Source organism: Vipera ursinii (assembly GCF_947247035.1).
Source record: "Vipera ursinii genome assembly, chromosome: 6".
NCBI lineage: Eukaryota > Metazoa > Chordata > Lepidosauria > Squamata > Viperidae > Vipera > Vipera ursinii.
In genome coordinates, this window is record NC_139515.1 from 52,129,416 (window position 1) to 52,152,896 (window position 23,481).

The following is a 23,481-nucleotide window of genomic DNA, read 5'->3' on the forward strand; positions in this document are numbered from 1 at the left end:
CACATTTACTAGGACTGTGAACTTTTTACAAGATTTGTCAATTTCTATTGATATCAAAAGTACTGATATTCTTGCACAAGGCAAGGATGCCCACTATCCCCTCTATTATTCATCTTCACCTTGGAAGTTTTAAATAGAAATATTTGACAAGATACAGAAATTAAAGGATTGGAGATAAAGGGTGAAACATATAAATTACAAGCATTTGCTGATGATTTAGTATTTATTTTGGAAGAACCTTTGCAGATGATTCCTAAATTGTGGGGAAAGAGAACAGTATGGAGAAATAGCGGGATTAAAAATAAATAAAGAAAAAACTAAGGTAATAGTAAAGAATCTTACAGATAAGAAAAAAAAGAATGTCAGAATCAATAGAGGTACAGATAGTGAAAAAGGTCAAATATTTGGGTATATACTTATCAGCCAAATGCTCAACAATAAAAGAAGACAACTATATAAGGCTATTGAAACAAATAAAATTAGACTTGTAAAAGTCTAAACCAGACATTTCAAACACAAGGCCCGGGGGCCAGATCCGGCCTGCGAAGTGGTTTCATGCGGCCTGCAAAGCCATCCTGGAAACAGTGAGGGAACGGCCCCCACTGCCTTGGCCCTGGCCCAGAGACCCTCCTTCTGCCAGAAACCCTCAGATCTGTCCCACTCCTGCCCAGGCCCCCATAGGCACCCTTGATGCGAATGATGTAGAGCTGGCCATGCCCACCCAGTAGGTCATACGCACTCTAGCCACGCCCAACCAGTAGGCCACGCCCACCCTGGCCACACCCACCCGGCCCCCTGAGGGCAACCGCAATGCTGATGCGGCCCTCAATGAAATTGAGTTTGACACCCCTGGTCTAAACTGCCAGTACTAGGAAGAATTGCTACAGTTAAAATGAATATATTGCCAAAGATTTTATTTTTATTTCAAACAATTCCAATAAAACTTGAGAAAAAAATCTTCCAAGATTTAAATTCATTAATTTCGAAGTTTGTTTGGCAAGAAAAGAAAGCTAGAATAAAGATGAAAACGTTGCAAGATGCTAAGGAAAACAGAGGTTTTGGGCTACCTGAGTGGGCTTTGTACTATCAAGCATCTGTATTAACATAGGTGAAAGAATGGATAACTCTCAGGAATAAAAGTTTGTTATATTTGGAGGGACACGATATACAATTGGGGTGGCACGCTTTTTTGTGGTATGGGAAAAATAAAATTCATAAGTATTTCCAAAATCACTATATTAGAAATGCTTTGATAACAGTATGGGAAAAAACTAAAACTAAAATATATGTAAAAATTCCAGGGTGGCTATCAATGATGGAAGCTTTCTCACATCCAAACTTGGTAGACTTTGAAAAAAATTGGACATATAGAGATATTCTGAATACTGGTGGGACATTAAAATCAAGACAAGGACTGGAAAATCACGGTATCAACCTGTCATGGTGGGCACAGCTACAAATGCAAAATAGATATGAAAAAGATCTGAAACTGTATGGGTTTTGTAAAGAACAAACTGTATTTGATAAGATATTGTTAACCTCTGATGAGAAACTAATTAAGAAAATGTATAATTTTTTGTTAATTTTGGAGATGGAAAGTGAACAAACTAAAGAAACAATGACAAGGTGGGCGAAAAACTTTGGTTGTAATATAGAACTAGAAAAATGGCAAAAATTATGGGAAAGAAATTATAAATTGACAGTGTCAATTTTGTATAGAGAAAATCTATATAAAATGTTTTATAGATGGCCCTTGCCACCAGCAAGATTAGCAAAAATGTTTAAAAATATGCCAGACAGATGTTGGAAATGTAAACATAACTCAGGCACGTATTATCATATCTGGTGAACATGTGGTAAAGCAAAGGCTTATTGGAAAAAAAATAAGATGCCTGGTTAGAAAAAAATGTTGGGTGAACATGTAGAATTTAATCCTGAACTTTTTCTGTTAGGTATGATACCAGAAAAGATTAATAAACAAACTTTATATTTGGTTCTACACATTACAACAGCAGCAAGAATAACCTTCGCGCAATACTGGAAAAATGAACGAATACCACCAGAGGAAGGAGTAATTAAAAAAATATTGGAACGGACAGATTAACTATGAGATTGAAAGATTAAGAAGAAACAGAATACGGTACTACCAAACCTGGGAGTCATTCTACAAATGGCTAGAGGAAAGAACCAAAGATTAGGACTTGACTATGTATTAGCGCTTTTGAACCCGTACTATACCCTGGTTGAAAAACTAACATATGTATGTAAGGGGGGAAAAAACTAATAAAATCTCTTTTAAAAAAAGTAGTGATATTCTTAATCATTTCATGTTCCATTTTAACTAATCCATTTTAATTCATTTAGAAATGGATACATGTAGAATAATTTATCAAAAGCACATTCAGAATCTGCATGTGACTTTAATGCAAAATCAAATACTAAATTATATTCAGACTTAGTTGAACTAAAGTAAATTCAGGTATATCAATGATTATGTAAGTTGCCAATGTAAGTCCCAAAGTAGGTCTACTCAGCACAATGTTTGCTTTTAGATCAACTCCCTTTCCAGTAGAGGGAGAGAAGGAAAGAGAGGAAAGTTTTACATTAAAATAAAAGGGCATCTTGCATTAGTTTTCAGTTCCTAAATAATTCTGTATTATATCTTTTTGACTCAAGAACAAATTGTATGATATATATATAGCATAGGCATTGTATAGATGCTTTTCCTTTCCCTTCTTTTTTACACGAAACACATGCTGACTTGATCCAGATTTCATTGCTTTACTTTCTGAAACTCATTCCATCCAAATTAGTCCCGGGTCCCATCCACATTTGACTTGTAGCCTCAATAATATCATACAATCATTTGTGAAATCTTGCACCAAATGTAATTTCTTTTTTCCCCAAATAAGAAAACTATGGTTCACAGCTCTGGAAATAGCCAGGATTTTGAGGCAACTTCAAAACCATCTTTTAGATTTGGAAGAAACCCCTTTCCTCATATAGATTTCAGGAGGAGAGGCAAAAGGATGGTGGGATGGTCAAAATAATCATCCAGATTCAGACAACATTTGGGACCCTTAGTCAGGTCCAACATCAGCCACACTTTAAGCAAAAGAAAAATTCCTGTTTTCTTTATTCAGTATCTTCAGAGTGATTAGATGCTGTACAATGTCAGCAACCATGTATTTCTTTAAAGAAGGTCAGTGAAGATTAAATCTGTTCCAGATCGAGAAGCACAACAAGAATTGACATGCATTATGTATATAACCTACTTTACTGGCATCAAAGCCTGTTACGCTCTTTTCATGCACAGCTTAAAAAAACTTAAGTAGCCAAGATTACAAATTCAAGGAGTATGAACATTTTAATAACTACTAAAGAGGAGGAGAGGAGAGAGAGACTGATATTACATAGCTGAAGCCTTGCAATAAATTTAGATTTTTGAAAAGACATGCTGTCTTATTCAGAGAAAATTTCATGAAATTAGAATTACTTATGTAAATACTGACTGAACTATAGCAGTATATTTGCTGTGACATCCATTTTTATTTCATTTGCAAAATTCAGAGGCATCATGCTAGGATTTAATGACAAATTGTAGAAATATCATGTTTGAATTTCCTAGTCCCATACTCTTTCTAATCCTCTAATCTTTTCCCCATCGCAATTTTTACTAGTTTTTTTTAATCTTTTTGCCCTACTTTTGCTGACAGCAGTGCATGCTCTGCTTTAAACTCAAAGTGAACTGATTATTTTATTAATAATGACAAAATATATTTATGTTTCATTGTGTCTTCCAATGCCATAAGATGCCTGCCAACTTTTTAGCTTAAATAATGGCAAAGCTCTAGAAGAGCCTTATAAGATACCATTCCTTCTAATAAGAAGCAGTTGATAGTTAAACTAGCATTATTTACATGCCACAAAATGCAAAAGGAACGTTTTAAAATTCCAATCAATTAATTATTTTCAGTTGATGGATCTGCACATTCATATTACATATTCATATTTATGCTATCTGATGGGAAAGACAGCTTGCTAGGAGTTGCTGAAACTTGGATTTGTGAACTGCTTCGAAACTGATGGGTTGAGGAAAGCATGTAATGAAAGGAAGGATCAAATCTTTAGCAGGTCACAGCCTAAGACAAGTTGATCTGCTTTGGCTTGTTGGGTCTTGACTGCTGCAGGAATGAAACAACTTCTGTAAAAAAGTATCACATCTTTCGATGACTTTTTCTGACAAGAAAGGGACTGACAGCATGCCAAGAAAAAAGGTAACTGGCTGTGCTTGCATAATGTATGACCTAAGTACTGGAAGTTGCATCAATATTTCACTGAGTCTATACTGCCTATGTTCAATGATGTTGACTTTCCTTCATATGCCATTTGCATATGCATATCGTTCACAATGCATGCTGAAAGTCATGCTTTGTAAGGTTGTTCCATTCCTCTGCCTTTTCTTAGAGCAACAACTCCCAAGGTAGCATTTAGCAGAAAATAATGATCACAATATATTCTCCAGCCCCAACTCATTCCATCCACTTATAACCTTGGATGAAAGTGTACAATCTTTTATGAAGCAAAAAAATATTGGCATTGGCTATAAGAAATGGCCCAGAAAGGGAAGGAAGCTAAATTACAGAAGATGAGTTTCATACAGGTAGTTCTCAACTTATGACGGGTCATTTGAGAGTTTAAAGTTACAAGGGCCTCAGAAAGGGTCTTAAAGCAATTCTGACCATTGCAAAACATTGCACCACTCTCCCTCCATCACGTGGGCATTTCTCAATCCATTCACACTTATGAGAGGTTCCCAAGTGCCCCACAATCTCCCATGACGGCTTCCGCAGAAAGTCAATGTTTTCTGTTTGGATTTCAGCGGGGAGGATTTTTAGTTGCACTGGGCCCTCTCCCCCTCGTCCCCTCAAGGCAGCACAAACACCTTGTTCCTAAGGAGTTGCATGCTTGATTTAAGCAGATACCGCAGCAGAGAGGTAGAAGTAATGTAAGGAAGGCTTGGGTCAGGCAGTACATCAATGTCTCTCTTCTTTGGCATTGAAAATCTAACTTGCAGAGGATTTTCATTGTTAGAGCCTTCCAGTGTTTCCTTACCTGAGACTGTCCACTTAATGATGCAAGAAATTGCTTAATGACAGAGTGCTGAGATTGCAATAATTAAGCAAAACAGTCACATGGTTTTGCTTAATGACTAGTTTATTATTATTATTATTTATTAAATTTATATGCCACTCTTCTCCCTAAGGACTCAGGGCAGCTCACAACAATAAAAAATTAAAAAACATAGAATACAAAGATTAAAAAGAATTAAACAATAAATAAAGAAATAAAGGACAATTTAAGCCGATAAATACCAAATTTAAAAACCATGATCAGTCCAGGCCCGCTTGTTGGAACAACCATGTCTTCAGGTCACGGCAGAAGGATCGAAGGAGGCAATTCATTCCAGAGGGTCGGCTCATCCACAGAGAAGGCTATCCCCCTGGGGGTCACCACCCAGCATTGCCTGGCCGATGCTACCCTGAGGAGGCCGGCTCTGTGGGAGCGAACCAGGCGATGGGAAGTGGACATTGGCAGCAGGTGGTCTTGCAAGTACCCCGGGCCTAAGCCATGTCAGGCTTTAAAGGTAATTACCAGCACCTTGAATCGCACCCGGAGGGCAACCGGAAGCCAATGCAGCTCGCGCAGGAGTGGTGTAACATGGGAGTATCGAGATACTCCCATAAGCACCCGCACGGCCTCATTTTGCACCAGTTGAAGCCTCCAGGTGCACCTCAAGGGCAGCCCCATGTAGAGAGCATTGCAGTAATCCAGGCGACAAGTGACAAGGGCATGAGTGACCGTGCATAGGGCATCTCGGTCCAAAAAGAGGTGCAACTGGCACACCAGGAGAACCTGTGCAAAGGCCCCCCTGGTCACAGCAGTTAGATGATCCTCCAAATTCAGCCGTGAATCCAGGAGGATTGCACAATAATCCAGATTCCGGTTCCAATTTATGCCATGAATATTCTCTAAGGGACATTTCTATTTTCAGTGTCTTCATTGTATTATTTAAGATAGGCACACACACATATATATTTACCCCCAATGATTAAAAGCATAGAAAATGTTCCTTATATTTTAGAGTTGAAGAGAATTTAGTAATGGCCCTACCACAGATTTAAGAAGCGAATTCATAGGCAGGCAAAACAAGTGTCCTTGGGAAACACTATAGCTATTTTATGGTTTCAAACAAACCCATGTATTTTATAATGATTTTCAGGGCCCTTTCTCCATTGTTTTTTTTTTTAAAAATAAGAATTTTATTAGTTTTTTTTTACACTAAAAAGATAAAAATAAACAGAAAACTAATAATTAAAACAAGCCAAAAAAAAGAGTTTCCATGTTTCTGCCAAGCATATCTCTTTTCATCTCATGCAGTGTTTAGTGAGAAATTTGGAAAGAAACCACTTACCAGTACTGCAATTTCATTTACATCATCTGTCACCGGATTCCCACAGGGACGTTGGGCTTTAACAAGAGGATAAAGTAGGAGCAATTGAAGATAAAAGCAAGTGATAATCCAAGTCTGAGGAGAGAGAGAGAGAGAGAAACTGGTGAATATAGTAAAGACAAATTACATGATAACTACATATAAATACATTTCAGAGATTTTTTTTTCCTTTTTGGCTCTTTAAATAAAACCATTTTCTTAAGTTATAAAGTGTTAAATAACAAGTGGACTTAGATGGCAATAGTTTCAGAAACCAAAGCAAGCTTCCAAAGGAAATGTGGTAACTTTAAAAGTGGTCTCTTTAAAACTTTCATCATGTCTTCAATCTATCAACATTGCCATCACCTCAGGAAAAAAAAGGAAAATATACCCTTTCCCCATAGATTCTGATAATAATGGATTGGGAAAGACTTGTCTTAAAAACATATCTTGTTTTGTTGTGCTATGGCTTAAATTAAAGGCAAATTCCAAACATGGAATTATCAGGAAATTACCAAGGGACCATACTTTAGTGCCTCCACAGGAACCTGGGATAAGGTTGAAATTAGAATAATGCCTATGATTTTGACTGCCCTGTCTAAAAAAGCAAATTGCACAATTAGGAAAAAAAGTGCAGGGAATACATTCAAAAATTAGTTGGGAAAAAATCAAAATAACTAGCTTCTTTTCATTTTTGTAATAATAAATTTTTTTATCAGCACTGTAAGGTGTTTGCACTGCTTGCATTAGCAATAGCACTTATATACCGCTTCACAGTGCTTTACAGCCCTCTGTAAGCAGATTACAGTCAGTATATTGTCCTCAGTAATCTGGTTCCTCATTTTACCAACCTCGGAAGGATGGAAGGCTGTGTCAACCTTGAGCTGGTGAGGATTGAACTGCTGGCAGTAGGCAGAGTAAGCCTGCAATACTGCATTCCAACACTGCCCCACCATAGCTCATTATGAAGACAGTAGAAATAGATACAGTACATAAATATCCATGTTAATTGGCCACATACAGTACGTGTTTACATAATTCCCACTCTAACAGAAATGGACTATGGAGGTTTATCAGTAATTCATAACATAATACAGGATTATTTATTCAATTAAGCTAAATGGTAGGAGTTATATAACAGGTAAGAACATGGTCATCTATAATAACTAGACTTTTCCTCCTGGGAGATGCTATGTGGCAAAATTAACACCTTAAGCTTTTCTGAGAGTTTGTAGAAAGAAATCAAATGCATAAAGTACCTATTTATTGCTTAAACTTTGTCCAAACACACCAAACAAAGAATTTTAAAATAAAGCCCATTCTGCTGAAATTTAGTATCAAGAGGCAAATTTTCTGTGACCCCAAACAGAGTAGAAAAAGGCTTAAAATAAATTAAAAGACACAAATTTTAAGATAGAGTACTAGATTGGGACTCAGTTGGAATCTCTGCAGAATAATGTCTATATGCAATATGTCAAGAGTAGAATTGAGACAGATGGAAAAAAAGTGTAATCAAAGTTTATCATGGAATACTTATACGACTAGATTTATAATTAGATTTTGATACTGTGCTTTGATTGTGCGCTTTCCAGCTCTGCACCAGAAAGAAAGACAAACGGTATTCTGTAGTGTTATCAGGGGCCTTCTCCTGTCACCAAAGCCACCTCACAAATGGGCATCACAATCAGGAAGATCCAATGCTAGCAGGATTTTGACCATCTGCACAAAGTGCTGGCATATCTTCCCACCAAAGTGGTACTATTTATCTACTCACATATAACTTGCTTTTGAACTGCTAGGTACCATCCCAAATCCTGGTCCCAATTGTGGTCATAACTCGAGGTGAGGCAAGTGAAGGGAGCTCACCCCACCATGTGGTGGGTGAAGGGAACTCATCCCACCATGTGGTGCTAGGACTCAAACCACTGACACAAACATAATCTCCAGGTCATTAAGCTACTGAACTCTATTTTCTATGTGATAAGTACTCTACAAAAACTTCACTTCAAATATAAGTGGTTATCACACAGCATATAGGCAACCACATCAAGTGAACTTTAACAGATAAACCTGGCACCTAAGCCTAATAATCTGCCATTGACTACATGGTTTATATTTCAGAACATTTTTCAGATTCAGAAAAAAGCACAGCTGATAAAAAGTAGTAGGTTTGCATATTACAGGTAGTCCTCAACCTTTGACCACAATTGGGACCAGAATTTGAGATGGTCATAAAGTGAGTCATCATGTAACCAGACCCAATTTTATGACCATTTTTACCAAAGTCATTAAGCAAATCACATGGTCATTAAGCAAATCCAGCTTTCCCAATTGATGTTTTGTTCATGTGAATATGGGATGGTGCAAAAGTCATAAGCGTGAGGACAGGCCATAAATCACTTTTTCCTACGCCATCATAACTTGACCCATCATTAAATATTCAAGAACTACCTCTTTGAACAGTTCCAGAAGTGTCAAAGGACAAGAACATACCAGAATTCAGGAAGATCTAACTGCTTACACCTGGCATAGCTAAAACATAAAGCCATCTTGTAGTTTTTGTATCCAGAAAAGTCCAGTGACTAGGCTGCTTGGGCATTGCTTCATATATTTTTTTTTCATGCAGTGGCATCCACAGGTTTTCACAGCTTTCATGGGGACTGAACAATGACCTAAGCAATGTTGCATTTCAAGCTATGTCTTTCTGGAGCATGTGTTTGATGTTGCAATGTACATAGAAAGACCACACTGTCATGATGCTCCTTTAAATTCTTCCTTGCCCACTTCTTACGTTCTTTTTTTAAAAGTTCATCTTCTATACTTAATTTTCATCATCTTAGAAAATTATCAAAAAAACCATGCATCTGTCATCTGATCATTGGATCTTATGCATGTCCATTCAAATATAAAGTCTGATTTAATTCAATGAGGGTTAATTTACCTCAATCTTCATAAACTAAAGAGGAAACATTTTACAAATCACCAGAAGTTATATTAAGCTTTTGTGTGCTCTTTATGAAAAGTCTACTTTCCTCTTTTACTCAACAATAAATGAAGTGGTAGAGAAGAAAAATATCAGTTCTATAGTTTAAAATGACAGCTTTAAGGTAAAATCAAAATCTTTATCATAAAATGACATTTACCATATTAAACATATTTTGCTTATTATGTGTAGAACATATTGAAGATATATTGCTTAGCTTCCCAAGTAATTAGGAATTTCCTTTAATATCTAAACTGTTTTCTTCTCTTTCTCATACTTGAGGATTATGGCTATACCCCATATTTAGATCAAGGGATATCATATTCTACACAAATTCAAGGAGTACAGCAATTCAAAAAATGCTTTTCATGTTCATTTATATGCCCTGTATAAGAATATGCCATATCAGAAGACATTCTATAAATCTATTTCTATCATAGCAAAACAAAGATATTCTATATGGTTATATATTATAATACCATTTTTTAAATCTTTGCTAGAGTTTAAATATTTTCAAATATTGGCAGTGTTTTGTAATGCTTTATTATACTAACTTTCATCGGATTGATTCCAGCTGCCCTAAATAGTTCTGTTTGGATGCAGCAAGTGCTAGAGTGATGTATAAATTTTAATACCTAGTAAAATAATCTTTGTACTGATCTCTCTCTCTCTCAATTAAAAATGATATTCTGTTAATATTAAAGATTTAAAAGAAGAATATCAGGAGCAATGAGATGCTTTTTTAGGATGCTACCATGACATACTGTATGTCACTGTGCTATATGTGGTTTTCTTTCTGTATTTTAAACAGAAAATTCATATACAGGAACAATAAACTCATTATTTATGACCCTGCAATCCCTTAATTCAGGTTAGAGTCAGGCCATAATTTAACTGCCTAAATAATAATAATAATAATAATAATAATAATAATAATAATAATAATAATAATAATAATAATAATAATAATAATAATAATAATAATAATTTAATTTTTATACCGCCCTTCTCCCGAAGGACTCAGGGCGGTGTACAGGGCAATACAATAAAATACAATATATAAAAATTAAAAGAAATATTAAATACAGTAGCCCAATTAAATAAATTAATACAAAATGTTAAAATACCTCTAAACCCATCAGACCAGGCTGGCTTGTTCAAATAAATATGTTTTTAGGTCACGTCGGAAGGAGCGAAGGTCAGGAGCCATCTGGAGCTCCACCGGTAAACGGTTCCAAAGGTCTGGCGCGCCCACAGAGAACGCCCTCCCCCTGGGGGCCGCCAGTCGACACTCTTTGACCGACGGCACCCTAAGGAGGCCCTCTCTGTGGGAGCGCACTGGATGAAGGGAAGTTGATGCCGGCAGCAGATGCTCCCGTAAGTAACCCGGACCCATGCCATTTAGGGCTTTATAGGTTGTAACCAGCACCTTGAATCTTACCCGGAGGACAACCGGAAGACAATGCAGCTCACGGAGTAGAGGTGTTACATGGGAGTATCGGGAAACCACCACCACCACTCGCGCGGCTGCATTCTGCACCAGCTGGAGCCTCCGAGTAGTCCTCAAGGGCAGCCCCATGTAGAGAGCATTGCAGTGGTCCAAACGGGAGGTCACGAGTGCATGAGTGACTGTGCGCAAGGCATCCCGGTCTAGATAGGGCCGCAACTGATGCACCAGGCGAACCTGAGCGAAGGCCCCCCTAGTCACAGCTCCTATATGATCATCCAAGGAGAGCTGTGAATCTAGGAGGACACCCAAGTTACGAGCCCTATCTATGGGGGGGTAATATCTCACCCCCCATAATTAGCAATGGAATATTCTGAATTTCCCGAGACGCCGGCACACACAGCCACTCAGTCTTGTCAGGGTTGAGTCGAAGCCTGTTCCTCCCCATACAGACCCGGACCGCCTCCAGGCAACAGGACATCATATATAGTCTGATATCCCATCTTTTCTCCAAAAGTTAAAGACAGCTTACATGTTCATTGTAAAGATATGTGGAATGACCTGGGGAGACAAGGGAACAAGAGCCACAGATTAGGCAATGGTCAGACAAACAACTGCTGAGTCCATGGAAGGAATGGAGGTGTAGCAAAGTTTCAGAAGGGAGCCTCCCTTGTTTCTTGAACTGTAAAGGCAAGGCAGGAGAGATTTTTTATTTTTTTATTTTATATGCCACCCATCTCACTATCAATATTTATCAATATACTGTATACCTGAGATAAACTTTCAGACTTGCAAGATTCCCTTAATGTAATATTACAATAAAGAAATACTTATACCTATTATTTCTGGGTATGCTTCTTGTCTAAACTATCTCGCAAGGTTCTAAGTGGTTTACAGAGTCAGCATATTGCTCCCAACAATCTGGGTCCTCATTTTACCAACCTCGGAAGGATGGAAGGCTGAGTCAATCTTGAGCCAGTCAGGATCGAACTCCTGACAGTTGGCAGAATTAGCTGGCAATACTACATTCTGACCACTGCATCACCACAGCTGATCCACAAGTAGTCCAGCTATATGCTTCTCACAAGGTGAGGATAAAACAACAGTCTCCAACAAGTTTAGAGATCTGGCGACAAGGGAATGCCATCTCGCAAGGTTCACATTTATTTATTTCTACCTGGAACCATCAGTGGAACTCTTGGCAGTTAACCTCACAAGGCCTTTGCAGTAACTCAGTTTTCAAAGGTTTTTGAATGGTTAAAGCCAAGGGAGTCAACTTGCTCTCCACTGGGAAATTATGCCCATCAACTACTGTATATGGGCATAGCTACTACAAAAGAAGCAGCAGCAGGATAACAGAGGCTCATAGAAATGGAGAAGCACCAGAAGCACCTTGCACTTTGTTCTACAGATTCTGTTTTACAGCTGTTTTACAGACAGTGATTGGTGTAAAGACTACTGAAGACAGTCCTTTAACTCTTTATCCTTACACCATACTGGTTTTTATTCAGCCATAATCAACTATATAATAATTATATTAAAAAACTGAGATCAGTCTCTTCTCCAACTGCAACATATCCTCTTGTTGATTCAGTGTTTCTGGTTTGTAGTGAAATAATGACCACGAGAAAGCAGGCACGTTTCTCGAACCTTTATTTGGAGGGAGCACCGACTAACTTTGACAAGCAAACAACCAATCATAACATAGCATTCTCCCGCCGCGTGGCTCCGACCAATCCGCTGTCGGCAGCTCTGACAGCCGGGAGCTGTCAGCCGAGCCTCTTTTCCAGCTGGTGGCAACCCTTTTGACAGCTCTGGCTGAGTGTGTATGCGCAGCCGCAGGCAGCTTGACAGATGACTGTTATCTAGTCTGTGAATCCTCCAGGCAATATATTGTATTTGTTAGGCAATTTGCTTCATAGGAATAAGCTTCACAGAAATATCAGGAAGTACTTGCGTACACAAGTAAATGACTTTTGTCCCTGGTGTGACATTAAATGGAAAACACTCAATGCATTGTGGAGCAGAAGAACAGAGGGGGAAAAAAATCAAAACATAGTTCCATACAACCCTGCTCTGTGGCAATCCTAAACATCCTGGATGTAATTTGAGTGAACCCAAGAAAATGGTGTGTTGAAAGAAACAAACATCTCTGAAAGATAACTGATATGTCAGAAAAGAAAACACAAGACGTCTTCCATAAATTTAATCTAGTTAAAAGTTCTTTGCTTCTAAAGTTGCCAGGAAACTATGCCAAATTTTACACTGCTAATAGTTTTGGAATATGTTTTCAACAAGGATGTGTGAAATTAAGAAGAAACTGTTGTTTTAAATGTTGGAACAGATAAGATGCTAAAGCATCTTAAACTAGCAACTGTTCCATTATCATTATTATCACAGAAATTCTGGTGGGTTATACTGATATCATCGATAAACAACAGATGTTGTCATTACTCTTTTGGTGAATAGATATAGCTGTTACAGATATATAGACATTATAAATATAGATATATAGATATATCACATTTTGTCTCCAACATAATTCCTCTTATTTCCTCCCTCCATAAAATTAAGAAAATGCCCCAATAATAAATTATAGTTACAAATTTTAGAATTTGTAAATGTTTTACAAATAATAGTGATGTATTGTTTTGCCTGAGAGTATTGTTTTTATTACTGTGCATTTAAAATTGTTTTTCTCATCAATAGTGACAGAAATAGCATTTCTTCCCAGCTGTGTATGCAGAAAAGATCCAAACAAGTACATATTTTATTAGGACACTTGATGAGAGAATCCTAGAAGAACCCTAATGTGCATCTAATTAGGAGATTCAGATTACAGCAATAGATCTTTTGTAGGAGAAACTTCATGTTCCCAAGTTTGATCTAAATAACTTAATTGCAACATCCTCTAAGGCAGGGGTCCCCAACCCCCAGTCCATGGACCAATACCGGACCATGGCATGCCAGCAAGTGGTCCACACAAACAAGGAAAGCCCCATCCACAGGATGCAGGCAGCACACAAAACCATATCTCCTCTAGGCTGCAGAAAAACTTATCTCCATGTAACCTGGTGCCCAAAAGGCTGGGAACCTCTGCATTAAGGATGTCTTCCTTAATCCCCACTTCTTGCCATTAACACATTAATATTCCAGTATCATATTTATTCATATCTACAGTACATGTTAAACTAAGAAAACAACAATTTATATCTCTTTAGCAGAACAAAAAAACCTTTCCTCTGCCTTAGAAAGAACAAAACTCTCTAAAGAGGTAGAAGAACTTAAACAAAGTCACCGAGCATCTAGTACAACACAAAAATAACAGAATAAGAGTGTCTGTATTGAAGCTTGTTCCCCAAAACAGCAAGCACAAACATTAAAAATGCCAATAATGTAATATCAAATGCAAACACCAGATCACTGCAAAAAACAAACCAACTTATGTACAGCACAACTACAATAACTGAATAACTGGGATGCAATTATTTTTATGGTCTTCCTATTCAGGGCTTTTAGTTCTGTAAAAATTGCTCTGATGCTTTACAATTAACAGACAAGCATCTACCCCACAAAACCCCAAACTAGCTATTATTGATAAGAAATGCAAAAATGTCTGAATGTTATGGTACCTGAGGAGATAGCCAAAGAGAAGAGAAAGAATTGGAAAAAAAAATCACAAAATTCAAAAATCTGCAAATAGAATGACTGTGGGAAAGGAAAGCAAAAGTAGTACCAATAGTAATAGATGCCTTGGGTGCAATCTTTAAACATCCGGAGCACCACTTGAATACCAATAGCACTGTCAAAATTATCAAGAGAAAATTGTAAACAGTGACTTTATAGTTTCCATTCTACTTTTAACATCATGAAACAACATCTGCCTAAGCCAGATTCTTGGGAAGGACTTGATAGGTGAACAAAAGTGCCAAATCCAGTATAAACTTCTGGATGATTGTACAACAAACCATAATAATATAGGTAACTGTACTGAATGTGCATGTATGCCACCCATTATTTACCTTGGTTATGAAAGAAAGAATTCTAGCGGATTCAAATAATTATTTATTTGATGTCACGCTGCAAACTTGACTGAGTCAATAGTCCACAGATTACAACCAAGTTTTATCTACTTAATGAGTAATGTTGGCAATTATTTTGTGCAAAATAGGAGCCTATAAAGAACTATCAAGTAAAGCTATTATGATTCTTTCCCATCCTACTACAAATCTTCTGATGGTAACAATATAAGCTTCCATGTATTCTTCTTGTGCAAGAGACACAATTAATTATTCATACTCTTCAGTCCCTACCTGGGGGAAGAAGGTTATTATTTCCTTTGTTATTTTTATTCTCCGGTTGGCAATCCTATTCTCTGTGGTTGAAGTTAGTTGGTCTCTCTTCCCATAAAATAATTCAGATTCTGTCCAAAATCTAACAATGGAGCACTGGATGACCAAATGGGTGGAGAAATATTATCAATAAGTACATAAAATGATTAATTATCCTTTCATATATTTAAGCATTCAAATTACATACATTTCATCTCTCTCCTTTCCTTTCTGTTTGGTGTAGAAAATATTTCTAAATTGGATTGCTTAACTTCAGCAACCTTCTGATATAAACCATGTAATCTTGCAAACCGAAATGTTAATTTGCTTAATTAGTAAGAAATCTTAAAATCTTACTAACAATTCTTAAACAGAAGTATGAGTTGGGTAATAATGTAAAAATGAAAACTTTGAATGGCTGCTGAATAAGTGGTCATTAAACAAGGACAATCTATATTTCATTAGAAATACATGTCAGCTTCACATATAAAAGTATCATCCAGACCTTCTGTTTTTAATAAAGTACCTGCCACCAGCATTATTATTTAATATTTATGTTTTAAACATGTTTCTGAATATATTATAGAAAATTTGCAAATTAAAGACACTTTGATCGGTAAAAGCCAGATGACAAGTGGGGGGGGGGGGAAACTTACACCACAACACTGCAACACAAACGCTACCTGTTATACATTAGCATGTGATATCAGGATGAAAGGTTCAAGTTTACAAGGCAAACTATGGTGCCCATTCTGTTATTTTAGTATCTTTGTGGTTAGAAATAAGACAGCTTCTTCCTGCCACACAGAAGGAAAAACTATAAGAAACCTGTCAATTTCATCCCTACTTATTTCACCTGGGAGCTGCAAAGTTATTTTTTCCTCTTTCAAATATCTGATAGCACAACCAAGCCAAATAATATGGAAGTAAAAGCGGGTTAAAGAATTTGCATATTTTTAGCCTACAGAAAAGATGACTAAGGGGAAGTATGGTAACAAACTGTCACACAGAAGAGAAAAAAGACTTGTTCTCTGCTGCCCCAGAGTACAGGACTAGAAGGAAGATGAAGGTCAGGATAGACATTGGGAGAAATTTCCTGAATGTATCAGCTGATGTCCAGTAGTACATGATGTGGGTGAGTTCTCCTCTAGAGGCCTTCAAACAAAAGTTGGGTGGTTATTTATCAGAGTGCTTAGTGGATCCTGCATTGAGCATGGAATTGGACTAGATGACCTTTGTGATAATTACCAATTCTATGATCCTATAATGCCATTTCAGAACTGATGCAGAATTTTCAGTTGAAAGGGTCCAGTTGGCTAAGAGAATAGAAATGTCACACTCCTTAGTCCTCCCACACTAATATCACTTTAAATTATAATAAAGAAGCAAAACCATTCTGTAGCATAATTTATCAACACTTGAAAAAGAAATGACTTGGAGTCTCTGGGCAGAGAGCTATATGGGATTATATGCCAACAGAAAAATTATAATCTTGTTCTAGTGGACAGATTAACAATTCATGTGAAAAAAACCCCGAGATTAATATTAATATCCTGTACAATCTGAACCTCGGTTTGCAGATTCTTTACCAGCAGAATGTTAATCTGATGCAAGGATAGTATAGAGCAGGGCTTTTCAACCTTTTCACCCATTGTACTACTTTTAGGATAAGGCAATATCCGAGTACCACCAGTCACCCAGCAAGGTGTCAAAAACCTGACCCAAAAAAATATGATAAAGTACAAGTAGTCCTCGACTTACAACAATTCGCTTAGTGACTGTTCGAAGTTACAATGGCACTGAAAAGTGAATTATGACCATTTTTCACACTTATGACTGTTGCAGCATCCCTAGGGTCATGTGATTTATATTTGGATGCTTGGCAACTGATTCATACTTACAACATTCAGTGTCCCACGGTCATGTGATCAATGGCCAGGTCATCACTCAGATTGTGGAATGCCTGTGGGGGGGGATCCGTGGGTCTCTGGTGGAGGGGAGTGGGACTGGGACTGGGATGGGTGCCTTCCCTCTCTCCCATTGTCCCTCCCTCCCTCCCTCCCTCCCTTCCTTCCTTCCTTCCTTCCTTCCTTCCTTCCTTCCTTCCTTCCTTCCTTCCTTCCTTCCTTCCCTCTCTCCCATTGTCCTGTGCTATGCCACCCAGATCCCAGCCTGGTTTTGGCAGGTAGCGGCGCATTCTCATCCACACAGAGTGGCCGGGCAAAGTAAAACCACTGACATCATGGCCCTGCCTGTGCACGCACAAAGGCAGAGGAGAGCGCATGCGCCTCAGCCTCTGCACGTGCACACAGGCAGGGTGGGGATGTCACCTGTTCACCTCCTGTTTTCAGGCACGTACATTACGAACCAGCTACTTCTCCCAGTCATTTTTCCCCTACCAGAGCCCAGCGTTTGAGCCAGTTCCCCAATCCTCACCGTGTACATCGTTCTTCCCATAGCTCTCCCCAGCGCTGTCAAGAGATACCCATTTCTGGCCACATTGCTACCGTTCTTAAGTTACATTTGCACCCGCCTGAAGGAAGAGAGAGACACTTTTCTCCCTCCTCCAAAGGAAACAAACCCGCATTGCCACCAAGTCACCCTTCCTTCGGGCGAAGTAATCTCTGGACCCAATTTTGAGACAGTTTTAGCCTGAAGCAGAGAGTCGGAGAGCTGCGACACTCTCACCGTTTGGATTCTACTTTTACACCCTGGGATCAGCTTGCCTTTCAAACCTCCGATATATAACAGAAGGGGAAACCCGCTGCAAAGGGACGTCTCGCAGAGTCTTTCCCAAGCGATGCTCGGGCTGAGTGGGAATGAAGCAGCCCTCGGGTTTGTGCTGTGGAAAAGCTGCAAGTGCTGGTGTCATCTGGGCTCCTGCCCAGCTCACTTGCTTGCGGAAAAGAGGCTGCTTGCTAAATGAACTGGGTAGCAGCCCAGGATCAGCATTTCTGAGCGTGATTTCTGAGTGCAACTCAGCTGATCCCGGGCTTCTGCCCGACTCACTTGCTTGCGGAAAAGAGGCTACTTGCTAAATGAGCTGGGAAGGAGTCCAGGATCAGCTGAGTCACGCTGAGAAGTTGCGCTCAGAAACGCTGATCCTGGGCTCCTGCCCAGCTCACTTAGCAAGCAGCTTATTTTCCACAAGCAAGTGAGCCAGGCAGGAGCCCGGGATCAGAGTTTCTGAGCGCAATTTCTGAGCGCGACTCAGCTGATCCTGGGCTTCTGCCCGGCTCACTTGCTTGCGGAAAAGAGGCTGCTTGCTAAGTGAGCTTTTAAGCAGGAGCAGCTGTGAAGCCCCGGGCTCCCAGCTGACTGGCAGCCGTGAGAGAAGGTTGCCGACACTCCCGGCTGTTTGGCGGCATCAGGGCCACCCACTAGGACTTCCAGCTGGCTGGCAGCCTCAGATCCAGAGTCCCAGCCTCCCAGCTGATCAGTGGTGTTCTCTTCTGGTCCACGGCTCAAATCCGGAGTCTCAGCCTCCCAGCTGATCGGCAGAGCAACGAGCAGGTGGCAGGCCAGGTAGCCAGGTTGCTGCATGGATTTCCCCCCCCCCCTTGGTTGATTGTCAAGCTCGGGGCTTGACAGCCACTCCTGCTCGAAAGACAGGGTTCAGCAGCCGGCAAGGCGCTCACGCAGGGCTCTCCTGGGGGTGGCGGGCCAAACGGGGACCGGCCTCACCCTCTCCATGCTAGAATGGCACCGGTGGAGGTGGCCAAGAGCAAGCAGGACAAGGCCACTCCTGCTTGAAAGGCAAGTTCGGTGGCCGGCGAGGCGCTCGCGTGGGGCTCTCCTGGGGCTGGTGGGCAATAGGGGAGGAGAAGGCCGATTGCCTTACAGGTACCATGTGTGTCCCGAAGAAGCGCTGATCAGAAGTCAATTTGGTTGCTGCACAACAAGTCCCTGGGGAGGGCGGGGCCTTGCTCTGTGCCTGCGTGCACCCTCTATAGTGCTCCTGCAGGCCACTGCCAAGCAGCATGTTTTCTGGCAGCAAGTGAGCTGGGAAGGAGCAGAGTGTGTGTGGGGGGGAGGAGGCAGGGGGAGGCAGGGGGGAGGAAGGCGATGCCAGGTGCTCATGTACCACCAGTGGTACGCGTACCACTGGTTGAAAAGCCCTAGTATAGAGTCTGGATCCCAAACTTAGTCCCCATAAGCATCAAAATGTATAGTGACACTTTCTGTGGAAACAGTCAGGCTTCTTGTTCTACCTGATTTTTTATATTTAAAAAATATTTTAGTTATACAAAACGAAAGTTTGAAAGCTACAAACCAAAGTGCAAGCTTTCAGTATCATTTTTATTTCTAAGAACGTTTCTGTACCACTTTTAGGATATGGCAACATCCGAGTACCACCAGTCGCCTAGCAAGGTGTCAAAAACTTGATGACCAAAAAAAAAGGAAAAAAGTGATGAAGTACAAGTAGTCCTCGACTTACAGCAGTTTGCTTAGTTATTGTTCAAAGTTACAATGGCACTGAAAAACATACCCCCCCAAGCCACAGCCGAGCCAGGATCAGTCCTGCTGTAGAAACTCAGTGAAAACTTTTAAAGGACACTAATTTCACAAACTTCACTTTTTTAATCACTATTAAGTATTCTAAAGCCAGGGCTTTTCAACCAGTGGTATGGGTACCACCTGTGGTACATTGGCAACTAGCAGGTGGTATGCAACCATCCTAGAAAAGTGGTAGCAGGGGAGGGGAATGAGCTGAACTGGTGGCAGCACCGGACAAGCCTGAGCGAGAGACGGCTGGAGCTGCAGGGCTGTCAGGACTCAATGAAAGTGCCAGGATCAGCATTTCTTCGGGGCTGTCAGGGCTCAGCCGAAGTGCCAGGATCAGTGCCAGGCTACAGCTAGAGCTCGGTGCTGATCCTGGTGCTTCTGAGCCCAGAAGAAGCGCCCATAAGCTGGAATATTGCAGCATCTCCAAGGTCTTGTGATTTACATTCAGATGCTTGGCAAATGATTCATATTTATGATGGTCACAGTGTCCCAGGGTCATGTGAAGTGACCAAAACCTACTGCAACCACCCAGAAGACACCTTGCTAGACGACAGGTGGTACTCAGATTTTGCCATATCCTAAAAGTGGTACAATGGGTGAAAAGGTTGAAAAGCCCTGTTCTAAAGCTATCTAAGACATTTGGAACCACAATTGGAAGTCACTTCTTTATAAATCTCTTCCTCTTTTTCTTTATATTCTTTTTCTAATTTCTTTTTATCTTTTATTGCACTTTTTATTATATTATTTTTTTAATTCTCTTCTCTAAAGTTATTTTATATTAGTTTATACTATTCTAATTAAAATTCCTAATAAAATTATTCTTTAAAAAGTATAGGAGCTCTGGGTATAAGAATTAAAGTGGATCTTAATTTGGATAACTGGAATTGGAATATAAGGTATTCTTAGAGCAAGAAGTTATAGATACAGAGTTTAACAAAGGCTGACTTTGCTGGTGGAACACAGGAAAGAAATTCAAGAACAAGGGACAACTAGTTTCATCTCTCTGAATGTGTCCTAAGGAAGTAAATACTTTAAAATGAACAGATAAGGTTCATTTAAAATGAACATGATGTCTTAAAATAATTGATATTTGGTAAATGTCCTTGAAAACCCAACAGGTGTAAGAGAGAAAAACTGTAGCAACAATTTTGAGACATCTAAAAAGTGAAAACGTTTATCTGAGGGTATTGCATTTTAATCCAAAATATTTTAAACTAACCTATCAGAAAGAGACTGGTTGAGTGGTGGAAGGAGTCAAGTCGGGAGTTAGTCTGAAAGACTAACACAAGAGGGCACAAGAGGGCAAGGTCTAACACCTTCCACCACCACCACCCCAATGCCATTGAACCTTATCTAGTCAGGCCCAGGTGCAAACTGCCAGTCTGGAAAGATTCCTGTGAAATAGGCATAAGTAATAAAGTAGCTAATTGAACTCCTCTTCAAGTGTGGATCTGATTGCCTCCACCTGACATAACCCTCCAAAGTACTTAGCATAGTCTGGAATCTCTCTTACTGTACATAGAAGGCACATGCCATAGAATAATGAGAAACAATCTCAAGGATTTCCCCCAACATGGTGTCTTTCAGAAATATTGGATCAGAACTCCCATTATACTTAAACAATATTGACAATCAGGGTGTGGGAATGAGAGTTGTAACCCAAGGTTTCCAAAGGGCACTAGGTTGTGAAATACACATTTTAAGCAGCCAAATAGGGTTTCCAGATTGCCACATGGGCAAACAAATTTTTAACTACAATATATATACACTACTTACAGTCACTCCTGCTTTAGTTATCACAGAGTTGGACTATTATAGTTCACTTTATATGGGCTAATCTTGAAGACTTTTCAAAAGGGACAACCACCGCAACAATAGTACAACTGATTATGTGTGCTCTCTAATTCAATTTGATATGTACTGGTTGCCAGCCACCTGTGGGATGAAATTCAAGGGGTGATTGTCATCCATAAGATCTCTTTAGGCTCAGAGCACGGTTTTGTGTAAGTTTATCTCTTTCCAGTTATTTTGATAGTCCTATTAAATCCAGTATAGCATACTCCAGATTCCATTGTTAAAATTATATTATCTTATAAGTTCTTGGAAATGTCACTTTTCTGAGGCTGCCTGTGTGCTGTGAGATAATACATGCTCCCTTCAAAATCCACAGGACCTGGCTTTGCTGTCATTTAGGAAAACTCTTAAAATGAGCCTTTGGAGAAGAGCAACTTGTGATCTCAGTTTGATATTGAGATTTTATTCTTTGGTTTTTGGTGTGTGTGTGAGAGAGAGATAAAGAGTGGCAAGGCCTGGGGGAGGAGTCAAAAAAGGAATCAGTCTAGACTAGAGCAGACATGTCAAACTCGCAGCTTGCTCGCCACTGCCGGCAATGGGGTGGGCGTGGTTTCCTGGTGACGCGAGCCGGCAGTTTGACACCCCTAGTCTAGAGTTTCTATATTATCACAAGTGCAACCCCTCTTGAATTCCATTAAACTTATCTACTGACAAAATAGTGCTAACCAGTGGTGGGATTCAACTAGTTCGCACCACTTCGGCAGAACCGGTAGCTAATTTTTTGTTGCCCAGGCCCAGAATGGACTTCCAGAAGTGGCAGCCACACAGAGAACTGTTAGTTGACTAGATTGTTGTACATAGCCAAGAATAGTAAATCAGTTTAATTAGAACTTGAAGTGTAGCCCTGGTCTTTTGCTCCTGAAGCACACATATATACTACACACAGAGAGACAAACCGAGAGAGAGAGAGACACACACATGCACTTTAATATTTTTAGAGACAATGTGTTGAGACAGTTGATATGTTCAACACAAAAATAAATAAAACCGATGTGTGTCCTTGAAATCACCAGGAGTAAAGTCAAATCAGAGAAGTAACAGTAGGCAACATATACAGTAGTCAGTAAAATTATAGGGAAAGACTGCAATTCAGCAGCTGCGCACAATACAAAATTATCACTTCTTGTGGCTCTCCTTGGAGATGAAGGAAAGGGCAGAAGGATGAACTAAAATCAAGCTAGCATTCTTCCTTTATTAATGTGTATAACTACGTTTAATTTAAAATAAACTTATTGAGTCTAAAACTACAGCAGTAGATTTATTTATTTTTATTAAGAAAATTTATATGACTGCCCAACTTACTCATGGAGACTCCAATTATCTTATAGAAGTAAAACCCTACATACAAAACCCTAATAAACCCTTCCCCCACTGAGTGACAGCACTCAAACAAACCACTTGATGGGGTCTGTATCAGTCTGGGGTCCCCAGGCCAACTAGCAAAACCATGTCTTCAGGGCTTTTCAAAAGAGTGTCAAGGTGGAGGGCAATCTTATCTCTGTGGGGATGATGTTCCACAGGGAGGGAGCAATGGAAAAGGCCCTTATTGGTCCCACTAGATGGGCCTCATTAATAGAGAGGTCCCATAACATACCGTACCTCCCCACTCTGGTGGATTGGATAGATATAATTGGGAAAAAAACAATCCTTCAACTAATCTGGCACCAAGTCATGTAGGACCTTAACGATGGCAACCAAAACCTTGAATTGGACCCAGAAGCAAATTGGCAACCAATGCAGTTCCCGCAAGTGAGTTGACACATGTGCCAAGCTAGATCTGCACAAAACCATGTAGGCTGCCACATGTTGAACCAAATGAAATTTCTAGATACCTTTCAATGGCAGTCCCATTTATAAGCACATTGCA

At 39.6% G+C, this 23,481-nt stretch overlaps 1 protein-coding gene across 2 annotated transcripts in view; it reads right to left on the reverse strand.

Moving 5' to 3' along the window:
- Positions 1 to 23,481, reverse strand: part of KITLG (KIT ligand) — a 55,326-nt gene that overhangs the window by 18,670 nt on the left and 13,175 nt on the right. For both annotated transcript variants that reach the window (XM_083366383.1, XM_083366382.1), the window contains exon 2: positions 6,476 to 6,589. In XM_083366383.1, the coding sequence (XP_083222509.1) occupies positions 6,476 to 6,589 (114 nt within the window). The remainder of the gene's footprint in view (positions 1 to 6,475; positions 6,590 to 23,481) is intronic.